General features: G+C 35.9%; 1 protein-coding gene across 1 annotated transcript; it reads right to left on the bottom strand.

The window, feature by feature from the left end:
• Nucleotides 1–1,147: 1,147 nt before the first annotated feature.
• On the bottom strand, nucleotides 1,148–10,652 carry tcea1 (transcription elongation factor A (SII), 1). Its single transcript, XM_059344294.1, has 10 exons — nucleotides 10,231–10,652; nucleotides 8,768–8,830; nucleotides 8,585–8,690; nucleotides 7,556–7,658; nucleotides 5,753–5,901; nucleotides 5,551–5,607; nucleotides 4,292–4,446; nucleotides 3,945–4,091; nucleotides 2,464–2,535; nucleotides 1,148–1,554 (listed from the first exon to the last, which is right to left on the bottom strand). The coding sequence occupies exons 1-10, from the start codon at nucleotides 10,303–10,305 to the stop codon at nucleotides 1,546–1,548; spliced, it is 936 nt and encodes a 311-aa protein (XP_059200277.1). The 5' UTR covers nucleotides 10,306–10,652; the 3' UTR covers nucleotides 1,148–1,545.
• Nucleotides 10,653–17,110: the final 6,458 nt, after the last annotated feature.

Below are 17,110 nucleotides of genomic sequence, written 5' to 3' on the forward strand. Positions count from 1 at the left end.
TTAAATAATCATAAATAACACATGACATTGTTTTGTCAAATGGATAATCTGTGACTTTTTCTTAATCCACCAGAATTGCTTCAAACTATGAAACATTTTCACACAAAGCTTTATATTGTATTAACCCATTGACGCCTAAAACGCCTGTAAAACCTCTGGGCGATTTTTAAAATAAGCCCCTAAAACCTGAAGTTTTTCTGGAAATTCAACAGAAGTGTCAACTCTTCCTACTAAATAATAGATTTTTCAGCCTCTGTAGCAGATAGAAATGAAATTCAAAAAGTATTTGAGAGCTTATACAAATACTACAAAACGACGTATCCGCTTTCCAGGCTTCAATGGGTTAAATCAGTAGACATTTTAACCATGAAGCCTCTCTCAAGATTCAGCAGACTTATTGGGGTGTAACTGCTCTGGCTTCGGTTGATGTGAAGGAAAGGCAGCTCCACTGCTTGTCCACATGGAGTGGCTGCACCTGGCAATTAAAAAAAAACCCTAGTGGAAAGGGAAACAATTGTGCGTCTTCCCTGGTTCTGCCAATGACATTACCCTTTCCCTAGACAGATTAATATGCATACATCAGCATTCACTTTGATGTGATGAATATTCTACCAATAACAAACGTATACTCCTCAACACACACATGGGTCAGTGACAAATAAGGATTGGCAAGATGTCAAATGGTGTAACCACAAAAAAATGATAAATATTAAATACTTCATCCACCTACATTGTATTTTATATATTAGTGGGCTTATACATATAATTACCGGTACTTCATTTAAAAAAACAGCAAATGTTTTTTTGTTTTTTTACCATTTCTACATTTACACATTTTCTTCAATATTGAGCAGAACATATTCTAAATACAACCATTTTTCTCTCAAGTTTTGACAAATTATGTATAATTTGTTATTTACCATGGTGTTGCAATGTAAACGTGGATTTTATTTTTTTTCTCATTTTAGTTCACATTTATTTTCCTGTATATAATCAGATTTTTATGGGAAGAAAATTATTGGTTACACCAACTGACACTGGGTTAGATCACGTCATCGACCCACATACACACGCTATTTGTGCTCACGGACGCTTAATTGCATCAGTCTAATGTTAAAGATTCACAGAACCAGAGGAGACTGAAGACTAATGAAAAGCACTTCTCTTTAATCAAATGGATTACACTTTTATTGGGAAATTAAATAAAACAATGCATTGTTGTGAGGGAAAAGCAAAACAACATTATCCAAAGTGTTAAAACTACATATAAAAAATGCAGATAAAAGAGAATGAGACAAGATTGATCACATATATCTGACAGTGACAAAACAACTAATGACAATAGTAAAAGATTTGGGGGTGAGGGGCATCGAGGGACTGACAACAAGCTCAATCTATGAACTGTATATTTATTCAAACGGTAACCTGTGGCATCTTTGTATGGCATGTTGTGTACTATGTACCAGAAAATACAAAGCTCCAATCTGTTGCAGTTGTGACAACCTGGTCCAGGAATTTTGCTACTTGTCGGGGTGCCATGCAGGTTCAGCAGAACTAGGACACAAAAAAGCACAAATTATTCCCAGATACCGGAATACTTACATTATGATCAAGTCATAAAAAAAGCCTGGAAAAAAACTTCAAAAATAAACAATGGCATTTATTTTCATTATAAACCTATACACAATCACTGTGGTGTAATCCTATGTGTGATTTAATTTATTTTCTTATTTTTCCCACTCTCAAACATCACCAGGGTTTGCTTATGAAAATGCACTAATCAAATATATAATAATAAATAATAATAATAATAGAAAAATTCATACACATAGAATAGTGCTTTATCTTGATAGACAAATAATGTCAACATCTATAAATATTAAAATTTCTGAATATAAATAAGTGTATGGTATGTATGTAGAAGTTCTCAAATAACAATTATTTGGATTAGTTAAATAATTATTAATTATTTAGTCTATAAATTGTAAAAATAAAAATAAACAACTCCAAGATATGCAATTAAAAAAAAAAAGAAGCAGATCTACAGTTTGACACACCACAATAAGAGAATGTTTTTTTTTAATAAATAAATTACAAACCCAATTGCAGAACAGGTTGTGACTTTGATACATACCTTTTAACATGATTTTATATGTAAAAATGGTAAAACGTTGATTGACTTATTGTTTAAGCTTTGCATTTGCATGCAGGTTTCTGTTTGAAGGCTAACAGCTTAGAGCTGAACCTGATATAAACGTGTGCAGGTGAAGTCTGCATGTAGACCAGACAAGGACTTAATTGCCCAATTTCTTTTGGAATTTAAATATCTTCAGAAAATATTGATAAATATGTCTTGCATATTGCGTGGAGAGACACAACTCAAAGGATTTAAAACAAAGAAAAAAAGACCACTGCACAGTGAGCTGATGGGTTCCAGGACTGAGTCAAGGTTAACCAACTTACCTTCCATCTATTTCCGCATTGATTGCAGAAGACAAACGTGGTCATAGGTTCATCAGCACTGCGAGTTTGAACCTGGGAGTGACAAAAACATGCACAAACCATTTATTACAACAAAATACTAAAGCAGGCCTGCAGTCTAAATTGACTTTAGAATCACAAGTCATCAATAAGTTAAGTGTGGAAGTACAGAAAAGCCAAAACATAAAACAGTTTAAAAACAAATATAAAGACATCATCTTTACAAAGTACAGAAATTTAGAAAAGCCTATGTAGACATATGTAGACTGTAATTTTGTAATATACATGGTGATTGTATTTATGTTTAGAATGTTTATATATATATATATAGTAATTTACAATATACATGTATAGGTATTCACAATGTAGTATAAATTGTTTATAGTATATGTATATATATAATTATTTATAATATTTGTTTATTTATTTTTTTTTTTAATTTATTTTTTTTCCCCCCACAAAAAACACTTGCATAACAAAACACAAAAAGGGGAAAAAACAAACAAACAGCACAGCACACAGACAAGGAATACAACAAAATAAATAAAAATAAGAGATAAAAATACGAATAAGAAAATAAAATAAAATGAAAAATAATGAGTTACCACTGTGACGGTTGATGAGAGATGTATAGCTAACACAGTGGTAACTCATTATTTTTCATTTTATTTATAATATTTGTATGTGACTATATTGATTATTCATATATGTATGTATATACTGACCTGTTAAGGGGTAGGACTAGATACATTTTTTTACTTCTTCCTACCCCCTTTTGAGCTTGCAGAAAGTGTCTGTTTTTTCAATTTTTTGGCTTTTTTGTTTTGCTTTTTATTTATTCATCTGTTAATATTTAAACTTGTTTTTTTATTGCTTGCATGTTCGAAATACAGACAATCAATCAATCAATCAATCAATCAATCAATCGTATTAATTCTGCACACATTACAAACATATACACTCTGAAAAACAATTTTACCATCAAGCAGATCCTTCTCACTGCCACAGGTAAAAATAAGCAAAAACAGCGTTCTGTACCTGTGTGTTTTGATTTTGGATTTTTTTTTTTTTTTTTTCCCCAGACTAAACAAGCAATTTTAAGTCCAAAGATTATTATCTTGGGCTGAATAAACTGTTCAGATTACATTTTTACCAGTTTTTGACATATTACAGACGTAAATTAAGATAACAAGACTAATAAATGAAGAAGCACAGCCTTAATGTGCTTGCAGAAAGTGTCTGTTTTTTTCAATTTTTTTGCTTTTTTGTTTTTTATTTATTCATCTGTTAATATTTAAACTTGTTTTTTTATTGCTTGCATGTTCGAAATACAGACAATCAATCAATTGTATTAATTCTGCACACATTACAAACACATACACTCTGAAAAAAGCAATTTCACCATCAAGCAGACCATCCTTCTCACTGCCACAGGTAAAAATTGTGTTGTCAGCATTGTGTACCTGTGTGTAGGTGCAGCACTTCCCCTTGCACTTTCCACAGGTGAACAGATCAGTCTGAGTGCCTCCAGTGGTGGCCATCTGGTGGTCCCTGACAGCCTCTTTGGTCAAATTCTTTCTCATTTCCTTAAGCTCATCACTGGCCATTTCCTACACAACCAGAAGAATGTTCATTATGGTGTCTTTAAGTAGATTCATTTTTATCCGTTACTGCTGTAACAAGAGACACACACCATATGGAAGTTAAAATTTAGGAAGAATTTGCATTTCAACAGTGTTGGAATAACTATAATACTGACTGTGAGTCAATTCCAGGATCTTTAAGAATAAGCCACCAACAGCCAACGCACCTCTGCGGTCATCTTAGCCATCCTCTCCGGGGTTACGCTCCCACAGAGCACAGTCCTCCTTAAATTAGGGTTCTTCACATCCTTCAAGTTCGAGATTCGGCTCCGCACGCGGTTCTTGTATTTCATGTCTGTGTTCTTAAACTCTTGAAAGATAAGTGAAAGCAGGTCAAGGAAAACTATTTGGGAATTTATTTTTTTTGTATACTTTGTTATTAAAAGTAGAACATTAAAACTTATTGGTAAATACGGACTTTTAAGCGCATTCAAACATTTCATGGATTAAGTGGTTAGCTGATGAATCTATCAGCATTTTGATCATTACAATATTCTTTTTTCCCCAACTCCTAAAATGTGAGGATTGATTTTTTTTCCCCAGACTAAACAAGCAATTTTAAGTCCAAAGATTATTATCTTGGGCTGAATAAACTGTTCAGATGACATTTTTACCAGTTTTTGACATATTACAGACGTAAATTAAGATAACAAGACTAACTAGAACATTTCTAAAGAAATTTTGATTGTGTGCTTGCCTCTGGACCGTGACTCTCGTGGCTTATCAAAAGGGGCAGGGATTAAACAGGGACTTTCTGCTGAGTACACTGACACCTCATACAAGTCTCTAGGACAAACGGTTCACTAGTTAGTAAAAGGGGGCGTGGCTAATCAAAGGGGCGGGGTTATCAATCACCAGTTAAACAGGGAATCTTCCTGCGTTTTTAATATGGGAGCCAATGAGGCAGTTTGTGCGTGTTGGTGGCGCATCTGTGCGTCCTGCGCCCAAACTATAACTCTGACAGCTTTACCAGAGGATTGTGAGTGAGAGGACAAATTTTCCTACGTTTCTATGTATAAATTATTTCTGTAGAGTGAAATTTGCGGCCTGGAGCGCAATTTTCAAATTTATTTTTTGACAATTCGTTCTCTCCCTCTACACTCTGCTTGATGACATCACCACTCTAGACTCTCCATTGGGTTACATTGGGGGGATTTTTTGACGTGTTTTTGCCCAATAATTTGAAAACCGTTTATCAAACCCTTAGAAAAGTCATAGCACACTTGTCATGGGCGAGCCGGTCGATTTGATACCTTTTTTGTGAATGTGCGGCCAAAACTCTGGGAGGAGTAGTCGACCGAAAAATGACACGGAAGAAACGGAAGAATCCTTAAAAATGTGCTTATTTAAAAAAAACCCAACAACAACCATTTGTTAATTAAAAAACAAACTTCAAACACATTCTCTATTAAAAGGTAAAGGATATCTTCCTCAATTTGTGCTCCAAGTTCATCACAATCACCACCAATAGCAATATAATCGTCTGAAAAAAGAAAAGAAAAAAAGATGTCAGAGGGTGGACATAAAATGTTGAAAAATACCTCAAGCCAATAGGAGCCAACCTCAATAACAGATATATTAATGTTGCTGACCATGTGCTGTCCAGGTTATTATAATAACAGGATTACCTCCAGTCTGCAGAGCTGCGGACAGCAACTCTCTGCATTTGATCCTGATGGAGTCAGAGGTGCCGGGGGCACGAGGAAAGGTGTTGATCAATGTGTTGGTTGAAAGTTCAGCGGGCTCACTCTTGCTGCTGGAGTTACTGCTGGAGCTGCTGTGGGAGCAATGACCGGAGACAACTTGAATCAAGCCACCAAAACAAAACACATTGCAGAGATTTTCTTTGTCTAATTCTCATGATAGGTTTAAAAAGATATGGGGACCTTTTATTGAATACATTAGAAAAGATACACCTCAAACTGGGACCTGAATGCACTGCTCTCTTATTTTTATTTTATCAAGTAATTATTATTATTATTATTATTATTATATTATATTGTATATAAATGTATGTTATATATATTATATATTTTTTCTTGATATGTATCCAGGTTATGAGACTTTGCTGTTCCCCCCTGACATTTTGTTGGACCGACATGTTTTTGTGCACATTTTCTTTTTACGCTAATGATTAAGTGGTGGCTGGCTGTCTGTTGCTTCTGTTTTGTTTTATCTGTTTGTTTACTTTTATTTTATTTATTTTTTTCTCTGTTGGGTTTTTTCTATGTTTCTTGTACTGTATGTGTCTGTATATATATATGTGCCAAAACTTTGCATAAATAAAATTTACAAAAAAAAAAAAACACATTGCAGAGAATAATATAAAAAGGAAGAGGAAATGCATTCCATTTGTGCATCTGTATGATAAAAAGATTGTGTTGATGCTACGTTACCATAAACGTGAGGGTCGTAAGGCTTCAAGTATTTTTGCCAAACCAGCAACTTACGATTGATGCAGCTAATGAGGATTAATGTGGGAGTCAATCAGAGTGTTTCTTTAAAAAAATATTATATCTGTTGTATCTTGTCAGTTTTAATGTTTGCTATTTTTCAATTTGTCCCTTGTCTGATTGACCTGCTCTTATTTATGTTTGCACCATTCTAATTGTGTGTGTATCTTGGCCAGGTTTTTCTCTCTCTCAAAAAAAAGAGAGATTTCAATCTCTTTGACCTTTATTTAACTGGGGATTTTCTGGTTAAATAAAAGGTTAAATACATAAAATGTATTGACCAAAGTTGAGAGAGGGCAAAATGCTGCCTCGGTGCTTAGCAGGAGGACTGTGTCTGTCTTTGTCACATGCAAAATAAATTAATAGAAGTTGATCCTTATGCAGTTGAGTTTTTGTCCCAACTACACTACTGGTCAAAAGTTTTAGAACACACCAACTTTTCCAGAATTTAATTGAAAATGATGCAGTTTAATGTCTCAGTCTACTCTGAAATTAATGCACATTTGCAACATTTAAAATTCTTTATTGAGCATCATAGTGTTTTGAAAAAAAAAAAAAAAAATTAAAATCACATTTTATGTTGAACTAAAGGACTAAAAAAAGACACAAAATGACAAAAAAAGACACAAAATGACTGACAAAGACACGAAAGGAATTCAAAAATGGACAAAATAGCCCAAGACTCCATAGAGTTAAGTTGTTAACCCATTTCTTGTTCCCTGAAAAAGGCCTACTTGCATAATTCTGAAACGTACATCATCTTTCAGTTTTGGTTAACCTTACCTTTTTTATTTACCTCTGGCAGTTCACCACTTACCTTTGTACCCTTTCAAGCTGTTCAAGCTGGGGTGTTCTAAAACTTTTGACCAGTAGTGTATATCGAACTAAAAACGTGACTCCCATACAAGGAGCGAACCATCCCTTCTATCTCCCATTATACTCCTAATAGGCGTATTAGAAATATCACTGTCTTGTTACCTTTCTTCTTTTGCCTCGGGGCTTCCCTGGGAGGGAGAAACAACAGGCGTTGTTTGTTCTTTCCGCTTTTCATCTGAAGGCTTTTCTCCGTTACCAGGCTCATCTGGAGAACAAGTGGCAGAAATCAGGCAAGTAAGAAAACAGTAGAGAGCAACATAAAAAAGGAAGTACATTAGAAGTAGTAACCTCAAAACTGTAATATACTTCCTAATAGCTCTGCTTTAACAAAAATAGGTAGAGTGAAAATCCTTAAAGCTTTCATTTAATGGTTTCCTGTAATATTTTGTCATGTTGTATGGTTTTTCTTTTTATCTGTGTGGAAAAGAGTGCCGATTTTTTGGCATTTTAGCCATTATTAAAATCAGATAGTTGAGGCAGACAGCAAACAGACAGAGAGAGAAAAAAAAAGAAAGACATGCAAGACTTGTCCCTGGTAGAAATCGAACCACGTACGTTGAGATAATATGATATATGTCTTAATCCCTTGGCTATTCTCAGTGTGGAACTGTCGTGGGAGTAAATTTGGCATGAAACAGCAAGAAAAGATGACGAAAGAAAAGTTGAATACATCTCATTGGGGGTAATTTCAGCAGCATCAACTATCAACAATATTATGCCTGTATTACACAATAACTCACAACACATTAAAAAAAAAGTCTTAAATCTTCTCTGGCTGATGCCTGCCATCAGTGTGGATGTCTTCACTGCCATTGCTGGCTGCTGTTAATTTGTTTGTGCTGCTGAACACCTCAATTTCTCACAACACTGTGGATTGAGGATACGTGGAAGTGATTCTGAAACTCCTAAAGGACATGTTTGACAGCTGGTGTACCCAGAGTGCGATGTGTAACAGTAAGCAAAGGATCAAAATTGGCTTGGGCTTCATAAAGCAAATCAGTTCAATAAAAAAATATATGATTGGATCCAATATAGTCATGCACAACAGCTTGGGACATCTTAAAATCTGTCCAGAAAAACTACACCTAGCAAAACACACTTGTTTATGTCAAATTGAGAGGCAATAATTACCCAAAAGCTTCTTCCACGATTTGATCAAGGACTTGGCGAGAGATGTCACCTCGTCGTCTGTGCTCTGCTTACGGATAGCGTTAACAGACATCCCAATTCTGGTAGACTGTGGAGAGACATTGAGTCAGTGCTTCATGGTATGAGCACTGATGGTGAGCCTAAAGAGGAAATGAGCAAAGATACCTGAAGCAGCTCAAGAGTCATAGGGATACTTCGCAACTCCTTCAATAGGTCCAAAGCTCCAGCCTGCAGATGAGAGGAGGAATGGAGTGAGCATGGTCAGATTTCACTTCAGACTTCATTTGTTATGAATTTTGAAACATAATGTATTATTCTATGGGAGTTAAAGCAGCAGTATGCAATTCTGGAGACAGATAGTTGATTGTTGAGTCTCATTTCAAGGTTGTCAAATACTGATACTATTCGGTTTAGTACAGTTCACCAACCCAAAGCCTCAGTACCTGACGACCTTGGAATGAGACTCACTGATGAAAATGTCACTATTTGACAACCTGAAAATTAAACTCCTGAATCACATGATGCACCTTTAGGTTCTTATATTAACAGTAATATTTTAGATTTAAAAAAGATGGGCAAAATTACTGTTAACTAGTTATTATTCTTGGTAAAGAAAACCATTATTATGCTTATGCTTTATTGAAAATTACCTGAGTGACTTTTCAAGCAACATTTACTCACATTAACTTGTACCAGCTTCTGAAATGTGATTATATATGCTATTGTATATGCTTTACTTTGTCCCAAATTATATTAAACTGAGTATTACAAGGTCTTGGACTGGTAGTTAGAAATATGAAAACATTTAAATATGTCACTTTGAGTTATGTGACGTTGTGATATGCATCATTATAGGTCACTGATGACGTTATAAACCATACATGTTTTTATTATACATTTATTATTACTGTTTTAGACACAACATCTGAACAACAATTCAATGGAAATGTACCTTGCGTGCTTCCATTTAATAAATTAATTTCATCGTTTATCTTCTAACAATTTGAATACTATGACCTACTCATACATAATCGACAAAGTAATCGATTATGGATCTAATTGTTACTTACAGCCCCATTAACGTCATTGCGTTAGATTACATGTACAGTACAGTTACCAAAGCTAGGCGGCTAACAGTGCTAAGCGACCAAAACAGTCAACGCGCTAGCTAGTTAGCAACTTGCCAAATCCCAAAAACATAACTGACATATTTGTTATAGTTGTGAAAAATCATTTCAGATGTTAAATTTATAACCAGCTACTTAACGTCAGCTACCTTAAAATGATCACAACAAACATTATTTTTGCTGTAAGGCGCAAAGAATAGCGCTATGCTAAGTGGCTAGCTGCTAGCAACACATTGAACAGCCCATCACATAAACAGACTTAGCAGCTAGCCATTTGCAGCTAGCTAGTTAAAGTCACAACAACATGTATGTTGGCATGGTAACCTTGTAGTTAAGTGTTTGGGAAAATGTGCTGGTGAAACAATGCACTTAGGCATAAATGTGTCAGCAATGAGCGAAGTGCCTAGAGGATCAATAAGCTGGACACTCTGCAGCTAACCCCATTAGCACCAATGCTAGCCGCACATCAACATCAGCATCCATTCTTCTCACACCGCTCACCCCGTTTTTCTTCTGCGCCATTTTATCCATCTTCTTCGCAATTCTGATGATCTCCTCTTCCTCCTTTTTGCCCATGGTGACTGTTCTGATAATATCCAATAAAAATCAGGTGCAAAATGAGAAAGAAAAAACCGCGACAAAGAACACGAGACTGAAGTGAGAGCGGCGGCGGCGGCGTCTACTTCAGGGACCGGGACCACCGCACACCCGCCGAGTAGCAGACCTGAGTAGTTGATGCTTGAGTTGATGAGTTCAGGAGGAGTTAATCGAGACGGAGACTCTTTCTGAAGCGGTAAGAGGAAGAGCAACTATTCACCACTCAGTCCATTCATCAGAGAAAGGAAAAAGCTTCGGTGAAACTCCACTTTAGCTCCTCTAGTTCTGCACAAACACCTTTCCTCCTGCTACCAAAACAAAGCATGCACTTTGGCAATATCGTTACCTGTCGTTAGATAGCGCCAAAGTGCTACGTGTGTCTCTGCTTGGGTCAACAATGGACTCTGTTGCTGGAAACCTTTCAACTTCTCAATAAACATTTGTTTCTTCTTGGGTTTTTTCCCCCCAGTGTTTAATCAGAGGGGCACATTAGCGCATGAAAAAATGGCAAAGATGATATTTAAGCATTCAAAATCTTTGAATGTCTTGAAAAAGACACAAAATGACCAAAAAAGACACAAAATAACTAAAACAGACACAAAAAAGACAAATAAATGACACCAATGACAAAAACAGACACAAAATGACAAAAAAAAAAAGACACAAAATGACTTACAAAGACTAAAAAATGGACAAAATAGCCCTATAAGACTCCATAGAGTTAAACTATTATACAATGTAACATTCTGGGTTCCTTTTGTGTGCAATGAGATATTGTTTGAACAAAAAAAAAAGGTTAGAATTGTTCCATTGTTCATTGTTATAAATTGACCATTTTATTATTAATTTGACACAGGGGCCACAGCAGGGGCCAAAGGCTTCTTCACAGGGGCAGTGGCCCCTGGAGGCCCCTGTGTAGAACCGCCACTGAATTAGATGGAACATTTTAAGGACGGAAAGATACAAAAGATCCTCCGCACCTACAGCCATCAGGCTGTCCCATTCTTCCAGAGATTCTACCAGACTAACTGATTTTCCTCTTGGGGGTAATGAAGTCATTTTGATTTGACTTGAAATGGTTACTACCCAGAACTGATTACTCCATATTTCGACTGACCAGAAACTAAATCGCAACAAAAGCATATTAATGAGGGAAATAAACGTTGAATTAACATAACAGGGTGGATGGGGAAAAAAAATAATAATTTGATAATAGTAGTATAAAATAAAATTTACACGTGGAGTATATACAGACAACCACTTAATTAGGAACAATAATTGCAAGATTGATCAATAATGAAAATAATTTAATTCATAGATAGTTTGTCATAAACAAGGAGTGGAATCTGATACGAGTGATAGGGAAGTAATAAAAAGCATTTATGCTATTTAAAATTAAAATGGTATGCATTTTTCCCCCAATGTATTCCTCTTATCTGTGCCTTTTCCCTCTCTTGTTGATTACCAGATTCATTTACATCCTCAGACATCTACAAGTAATGTGATTAAAACAGAAGGAAAAAAACATCACATTTGATGGACCAGGGTAGAAACAGGGTCGGTTGGGAGCCAAACGGGTTGAGAAACACTGATTTGGGGTTTTTATTGGAACATTGATATTGTCAGCACTTTTCCGGCACTGCTGACATTTTCACTCACTAAAATAAGTCTGCTGCAAGTTGGGTGTAAAAATATAAATTGTTTTATCCCTGTATTAAATCAGATCAAATCAAATCAAAATTACTTTATTTATCCCAGAGGGGAAATTCAGTTAGTCTGGTAGAATCTCTGGAAGAATGAGACAGCCTGATGGCTTTAGGAGAGAAGGATCTTTTGTATCTCTCCATCCTGCAACGGAGAGAGAGGAGCCGCCCACTGCTGTTTTTTGGTCCATAAAGGTTTTGTGTAGCAGATGATCTGGGTATTTCAAGATGGCCTCGAACATGTTGACAGGTCATCTCTCTACCACCTCCTCTAGTGAGTCCAACCTGGCTCCAACCACAGAACCAGCTCTGTAGACCAGTCTGATCATCTCTGTGTGTGATGCTGCCTCCCCAGCAGACTGCAGCATAAAACAACACACTACCACCACAGACTGATAAAACATCTGCAGCATCGCACTACAGATGTCCAGAGATCTGAGCTTCCTTAAGAAAAAGAGGCAGCTCTGCCCGTTTTTGTAGAGAGCGCCTGTATTTAGGGACCAGTCCAACTTATTATCCAGGCATACACCTAGATACTTAGAACCTGGCACCACCTCCATGTCCACCCCACAGGTATTCACTGTTTTATTCACTATCTCCTTAGTGTTTGAGGTGTTCAGTAGGAGATAGTTCTTGTGACTCCAGTCACTGCAGGCTTTGATCAGATCCCTATATTCAGATTCCTGTCCATTCCTGATACACGCCACAATAGCAGTGTCGTCCAAGTACTTCTGGATGTGGCAGGACTCAGAGTTGTATTTAAAGTCCGCTGTGTACAGTGTTAACAGGAATGGAGCCAGAACTGTGCTGCTTATTAATGTCCCAGAAACACAGTTCCCCAACCTGACTCATTATGGTCTTCCTGTCATTAATTGTATATAATATAATTCATATTAAGTGCAATTAATATGAATTTAAAAAAATGAAATTAACAGTTTCAGCTTCAGCCTTGAAGCTTTTAAAAAGGGCGTGGGTGTTGTGCAGATGACACCTGTGACCTTTGAGTAGCAGGAGCTGGGCCACGGTGACGGCACACTGTTGATCACACTGATTGACTTGCTAATTTGGATTTTACTAATCCAAACAGATCAGCATGTGACATTACCACCTAGTGGTTGAAGGTTAGTCAATCACTGCAAATTATTTGAAATATTCAAATTCGTATGAAATGCAATTACACAACATACAATAAATAGTACACCCTAATGCAGATGTATTAATTAAGTTTTTAATTTATGTTAATCCACACTGCATTGGGGTCTCTCTCTAATTAAGCCAGTGGGCAAGAAATGCCACTTTAATATTTCTCATCTTTGTTTTGGCATTTTAAACTTTTGGTGTAGATGAATCATCTGCTTTAGGTTTACCTTACAGGCCTTTCAAAAACTTGTCATGTTATTCCATGGAAGATGATGCTGACATGGAAGGCAGAGAAGAATGTTGTATGTCCAAGCAAACATGTTAGTTAGGAAATTCCACAACTGTTCTGATGATGTGAAAGTAAACCCCTATGTATGCAGCCCCATTATGGGTCAGCTACAAAAAGGAGACCCTGCGCAAACTTAAGGTAGCATCAATGACTGTCTGAGGATACTAGTGAAAAAGCCCAGGAGTAGCAGTGCTAGTAAGCTCTTTTGTGACTCAGGGCTCAGCACTTTACAGGCTCTCTTGAGGAACCTGATGTTTAAATTTATGTCTCGACTTGATGAGTCACAAAACTGTATCATAATGATGCTCACAAGTCCCAAGTGCAGCTCGGTCAGGTATCAATCATATCTGTGGAAACATTGGTATGGGTGCCTTTTAAAACTCTCATGAATAAGAGTATGTTTGAATGTGTTTATGTTTATGTATCTGTTGTTTTTTGTATGTTGTATGTCTTGCTATTGGGTCTAGAGCCTGTAATAAAGTTTATATATATTCTAACAGTGCAGAATAATGCATTATTAATATTTTGCCTTTTTTAACTCCGGCCCCCTCCTGTTTGGGAACCACTGATGTAATGGAATTTGTCCTTATGTTGCACTCTGTGTGACCTACACAGGCCTGTCCTTCAATTAACCCCTCCAGCCAGTCTCTATCTTCCAGGACACTGACTGCACGTGCTGGTGAGAGGTATTTGCAGCTGTTACCGTCATGGGCAGCTGGTAATTGGCACAGTGTCTGGTGGCTGCAGTATAGTGACACAGTGTTCACCCCTGATTCAATTAAATAATTAGCTAGTAAACAAAAAGTCTACAACATGGTACAAACGATTGGATGTACCGAATTGGCCTTCTAACTTTGCGCATAAAGCAGCAATATTCCCAAGATTATGGTCATATTTCACAACAATTATATTCATCAGGAAATGCAACAAATGCAAATACTGATACATTTTGTGTTTTGAAAATCTTGATGGTAACTTTCCAATACCTGCTGTGAGGTAGAAGAGCTTTCTTAAGACCCTATTCTACCCCATGCTGTCAGCAAGTGCGCAGAATCTTTAACCTAATCCCTATTAGGCCAAGATTTCTCAAATCTGATTATGCAGGCTGCTTGCATTTGCAGCCTGAAACAGTCCTAGCCACCTGTGGTATGTTTGGAGTGATAAAGATTTGCTTATATTATTTCACCTGGAGACTTCACACACCCTCATGAACTTTCACCGCCTTCTTCCTCATTTCTTTGATTATTCTGGTGCTCACTAATCCTTTTATTGTATTCATTCACCCATTCACGCAGTTACTTTCTCACTTTGTTTTTTTAGTGCAAATAGGAGAAAAATGTATTGCTGCTGGTGCAGAAATGACTTTTGTACTATTTATTATTACTATTGATTTAAAGAGACTTACAGGATACATTAGCCTTGATGTAATCTATCAGTTGAACAAATAAAATATTAGTCATACTCCTTCAGAATAACAGTATTGCCCTCCATTTGTGTTTGAATCCTACACTGATAAAAGTTCAGCCTGCTGCCGTACAGTTCGCCTGTGTTTCCTTCATTTGTTGTCTTGATATACTGATTAAGTGTGAGCAAAGATTAGGCAAATTGACCCTGATGTTGCATGTCCAAAAATAGCCCTCCAACGCTACTGAGAGGCTTTGACCAGCGCGCGGAGGAATAACGGATGCACACTTTCTGCTGTTTTAGGCACTATAACTGAGGTGAAATGTAAGATATACGGTAAGTCCTGTTCATTACATTTCTCTTGACATGTTTGTTTACAAGTGAGGTATTTTTTAGGGAGTAATTTGTTTAATTAGTTGATACGTTTCAGGCGTGTGTGGCCTCTGTCTAAGTCTGTGTTTTCATCTAGTGATTGTGTGGGCCATTACTCTAATGATGTAGAATCTGTTATAAACACATTGGCTATCTGATGAAACCTCTATGAAAGGTTCAAAAACAGAAACAGAGGCTCAAGACGTTATCTCCTAATGTACTTATTATGCTCTTTTCTACCGTGCTGTATTTAGACTGACTGAAACTGTGTCAACAAACACATCTACTAGTGTATTAATATAAAAAGCAATAAATATATAACCTATAAAAATACACACAGAAAGTTGTATGTTATAGATGCACAATATCTTGAAATATTCTTTACATTTAATTGTTTCATTTTTCATTTTATTTGTTTCATAGCACCTACATTTTTATACTGTATATTCATATTTATTCTGCACTGGAATTCTTTTCTACTCCTTAATACATACTCCTTCTTTAGACACTTTATTTTTTATTGTATTTTTATTGTATTTTTATATTTTATTGCTTGAAGTATGCCTAGGTTGTTCTTTTTATTTAATTGTGTTGTCATTGTCTCTGTGTGTAATGCTGCTGCTACACTGTAATTTCCCAGCTTGGGATAAATAAAGTATATCTATCTATCTATCTATCTATCTATCTATCTATAATATTTGAAAAATATTTTACTTACGTAATTTACAGACCATACGCAGACAGCATTTTTTGCTTTTCAGCATTTCAGTAAAATTGAATGTTTTGCAGCTGCCTCATGAATGTTTCTGGTTTCATTTATTCCTAAACAACACAGTAAATGTGTGCTAAATACTACTTACAGTTGTTCTGAGTGCTCATATGGGTTCCCCATTTTGAGATAATGATAGAAAACACTAAGCTCTTGTCAATTTTATCCTGGATCTAGACATTTTAGTCAATATGGTTTTCAAAATCAGCACAAGACCATCATTTTTATTGCTAAGTAGGTTTTCACATACAAGGAGTTTGCTGTGGTATATCGGTGCATAAGAACAAACAAAACAAACAAAGAACTTAAATATAGATATAGATTAAGGCAAGTACTTACTACACCTGTATATAATCATGTATTATCATTGAGTATTATATCTATCCATTTCTTTATTAAGCAGTCTACTGCTCTTTGTCATTGGGTTTTATCTGCAGACTAAGCAGCCATAGGCTTTCTGTTCTACAATAGCATTTATTTTTGTATGAAGTATTACAAAACATGCACTTAGGTTTTTTTGGTGACTCTCAATTGCCCGTAGGTGTGAATGAGAGTGTGTGAATGTCAAAGCATTTAATTTAAATGTTCAATAAAAGTGTTTTTTAATTAACTTTACCAGAAAAACAAGAATGAACATTTGAAGATTCAGAACTGTACTAATGTGTTAACAATAGTGAAGTCAGTTAGATTTGGTTAGGTAAGAGCTGTGGAACCTTAAATCATCATCTTTGATCTTTTCATCTCAACCTATCTTCCACTCAAGTGTGCATAAAGTACAGGTTATGAATATCTTTAAAAAAAATACAAAGTATTCCTAAAAAGAGCCAGAGAATATTTAAAATAGGCACAAATCAAAGCAAAAAAAAAGAGAAAAGAAAATCTGATGGTTTGCAGATTTCTCTTCCTCTACAGGTTATAAGCAATATTTTATTCTAATGAGGAAATGTTTTAAAGTGCATGTGCTACATTTTAAGGAAAAGTTGAAAGTGCCCCCTTTAACATGTTTGCTTCATAAAATCAGAGAGAAAATTGAGTAATGATCAATTAAAGAGTCAGACATGGTTGTATTTCACAGTGTACATAGATAGACAGATAGATAGATAGATA

The sequence above is a fragment of the Centropristis striata genome, chromosome 11 (genome assembly GCF_030273125.1).
Source record: "Centropristis striata isolate RG_2023a ecotype Rhode Island chromosome 11, C.striata_1.0, whole genome shotgun sequence".
Classification (NCBI taxonomy): Eukaryota; Metazoa; Chordata; class Actinopteri; order Perciformes; family Serranidae; genus Centropristis; species Centropristis striata.

What these genes read in the sequence shown, in the direction of transcription:
- tcea1 (XM_059344294.1), bottom strand. Translation starts at nt 10,305, where the DNA reads ATGGGCAAAAAGGAGGAAGAGGAGATCATCAGAATTGCGAAGAAGATG. An exon ending in TGGAGCACAAATTGAGGAAG is followed by an intron (nt 4,447 to 5,550) that starts ATATCCTTTACC and finishes ACCTGCTTTCAC; the next exon opens with TTATCTTTCAAGAGTTTAAG. An exon ending in AGTGCTGCACCTACACACAG is followed by an intron (nt 2,536 to 3,944) that starts GTACACAATGCT and finishes TGTCACTCCCAG; the next exon opens with GTTCAAACTCGCAGTGCTGA.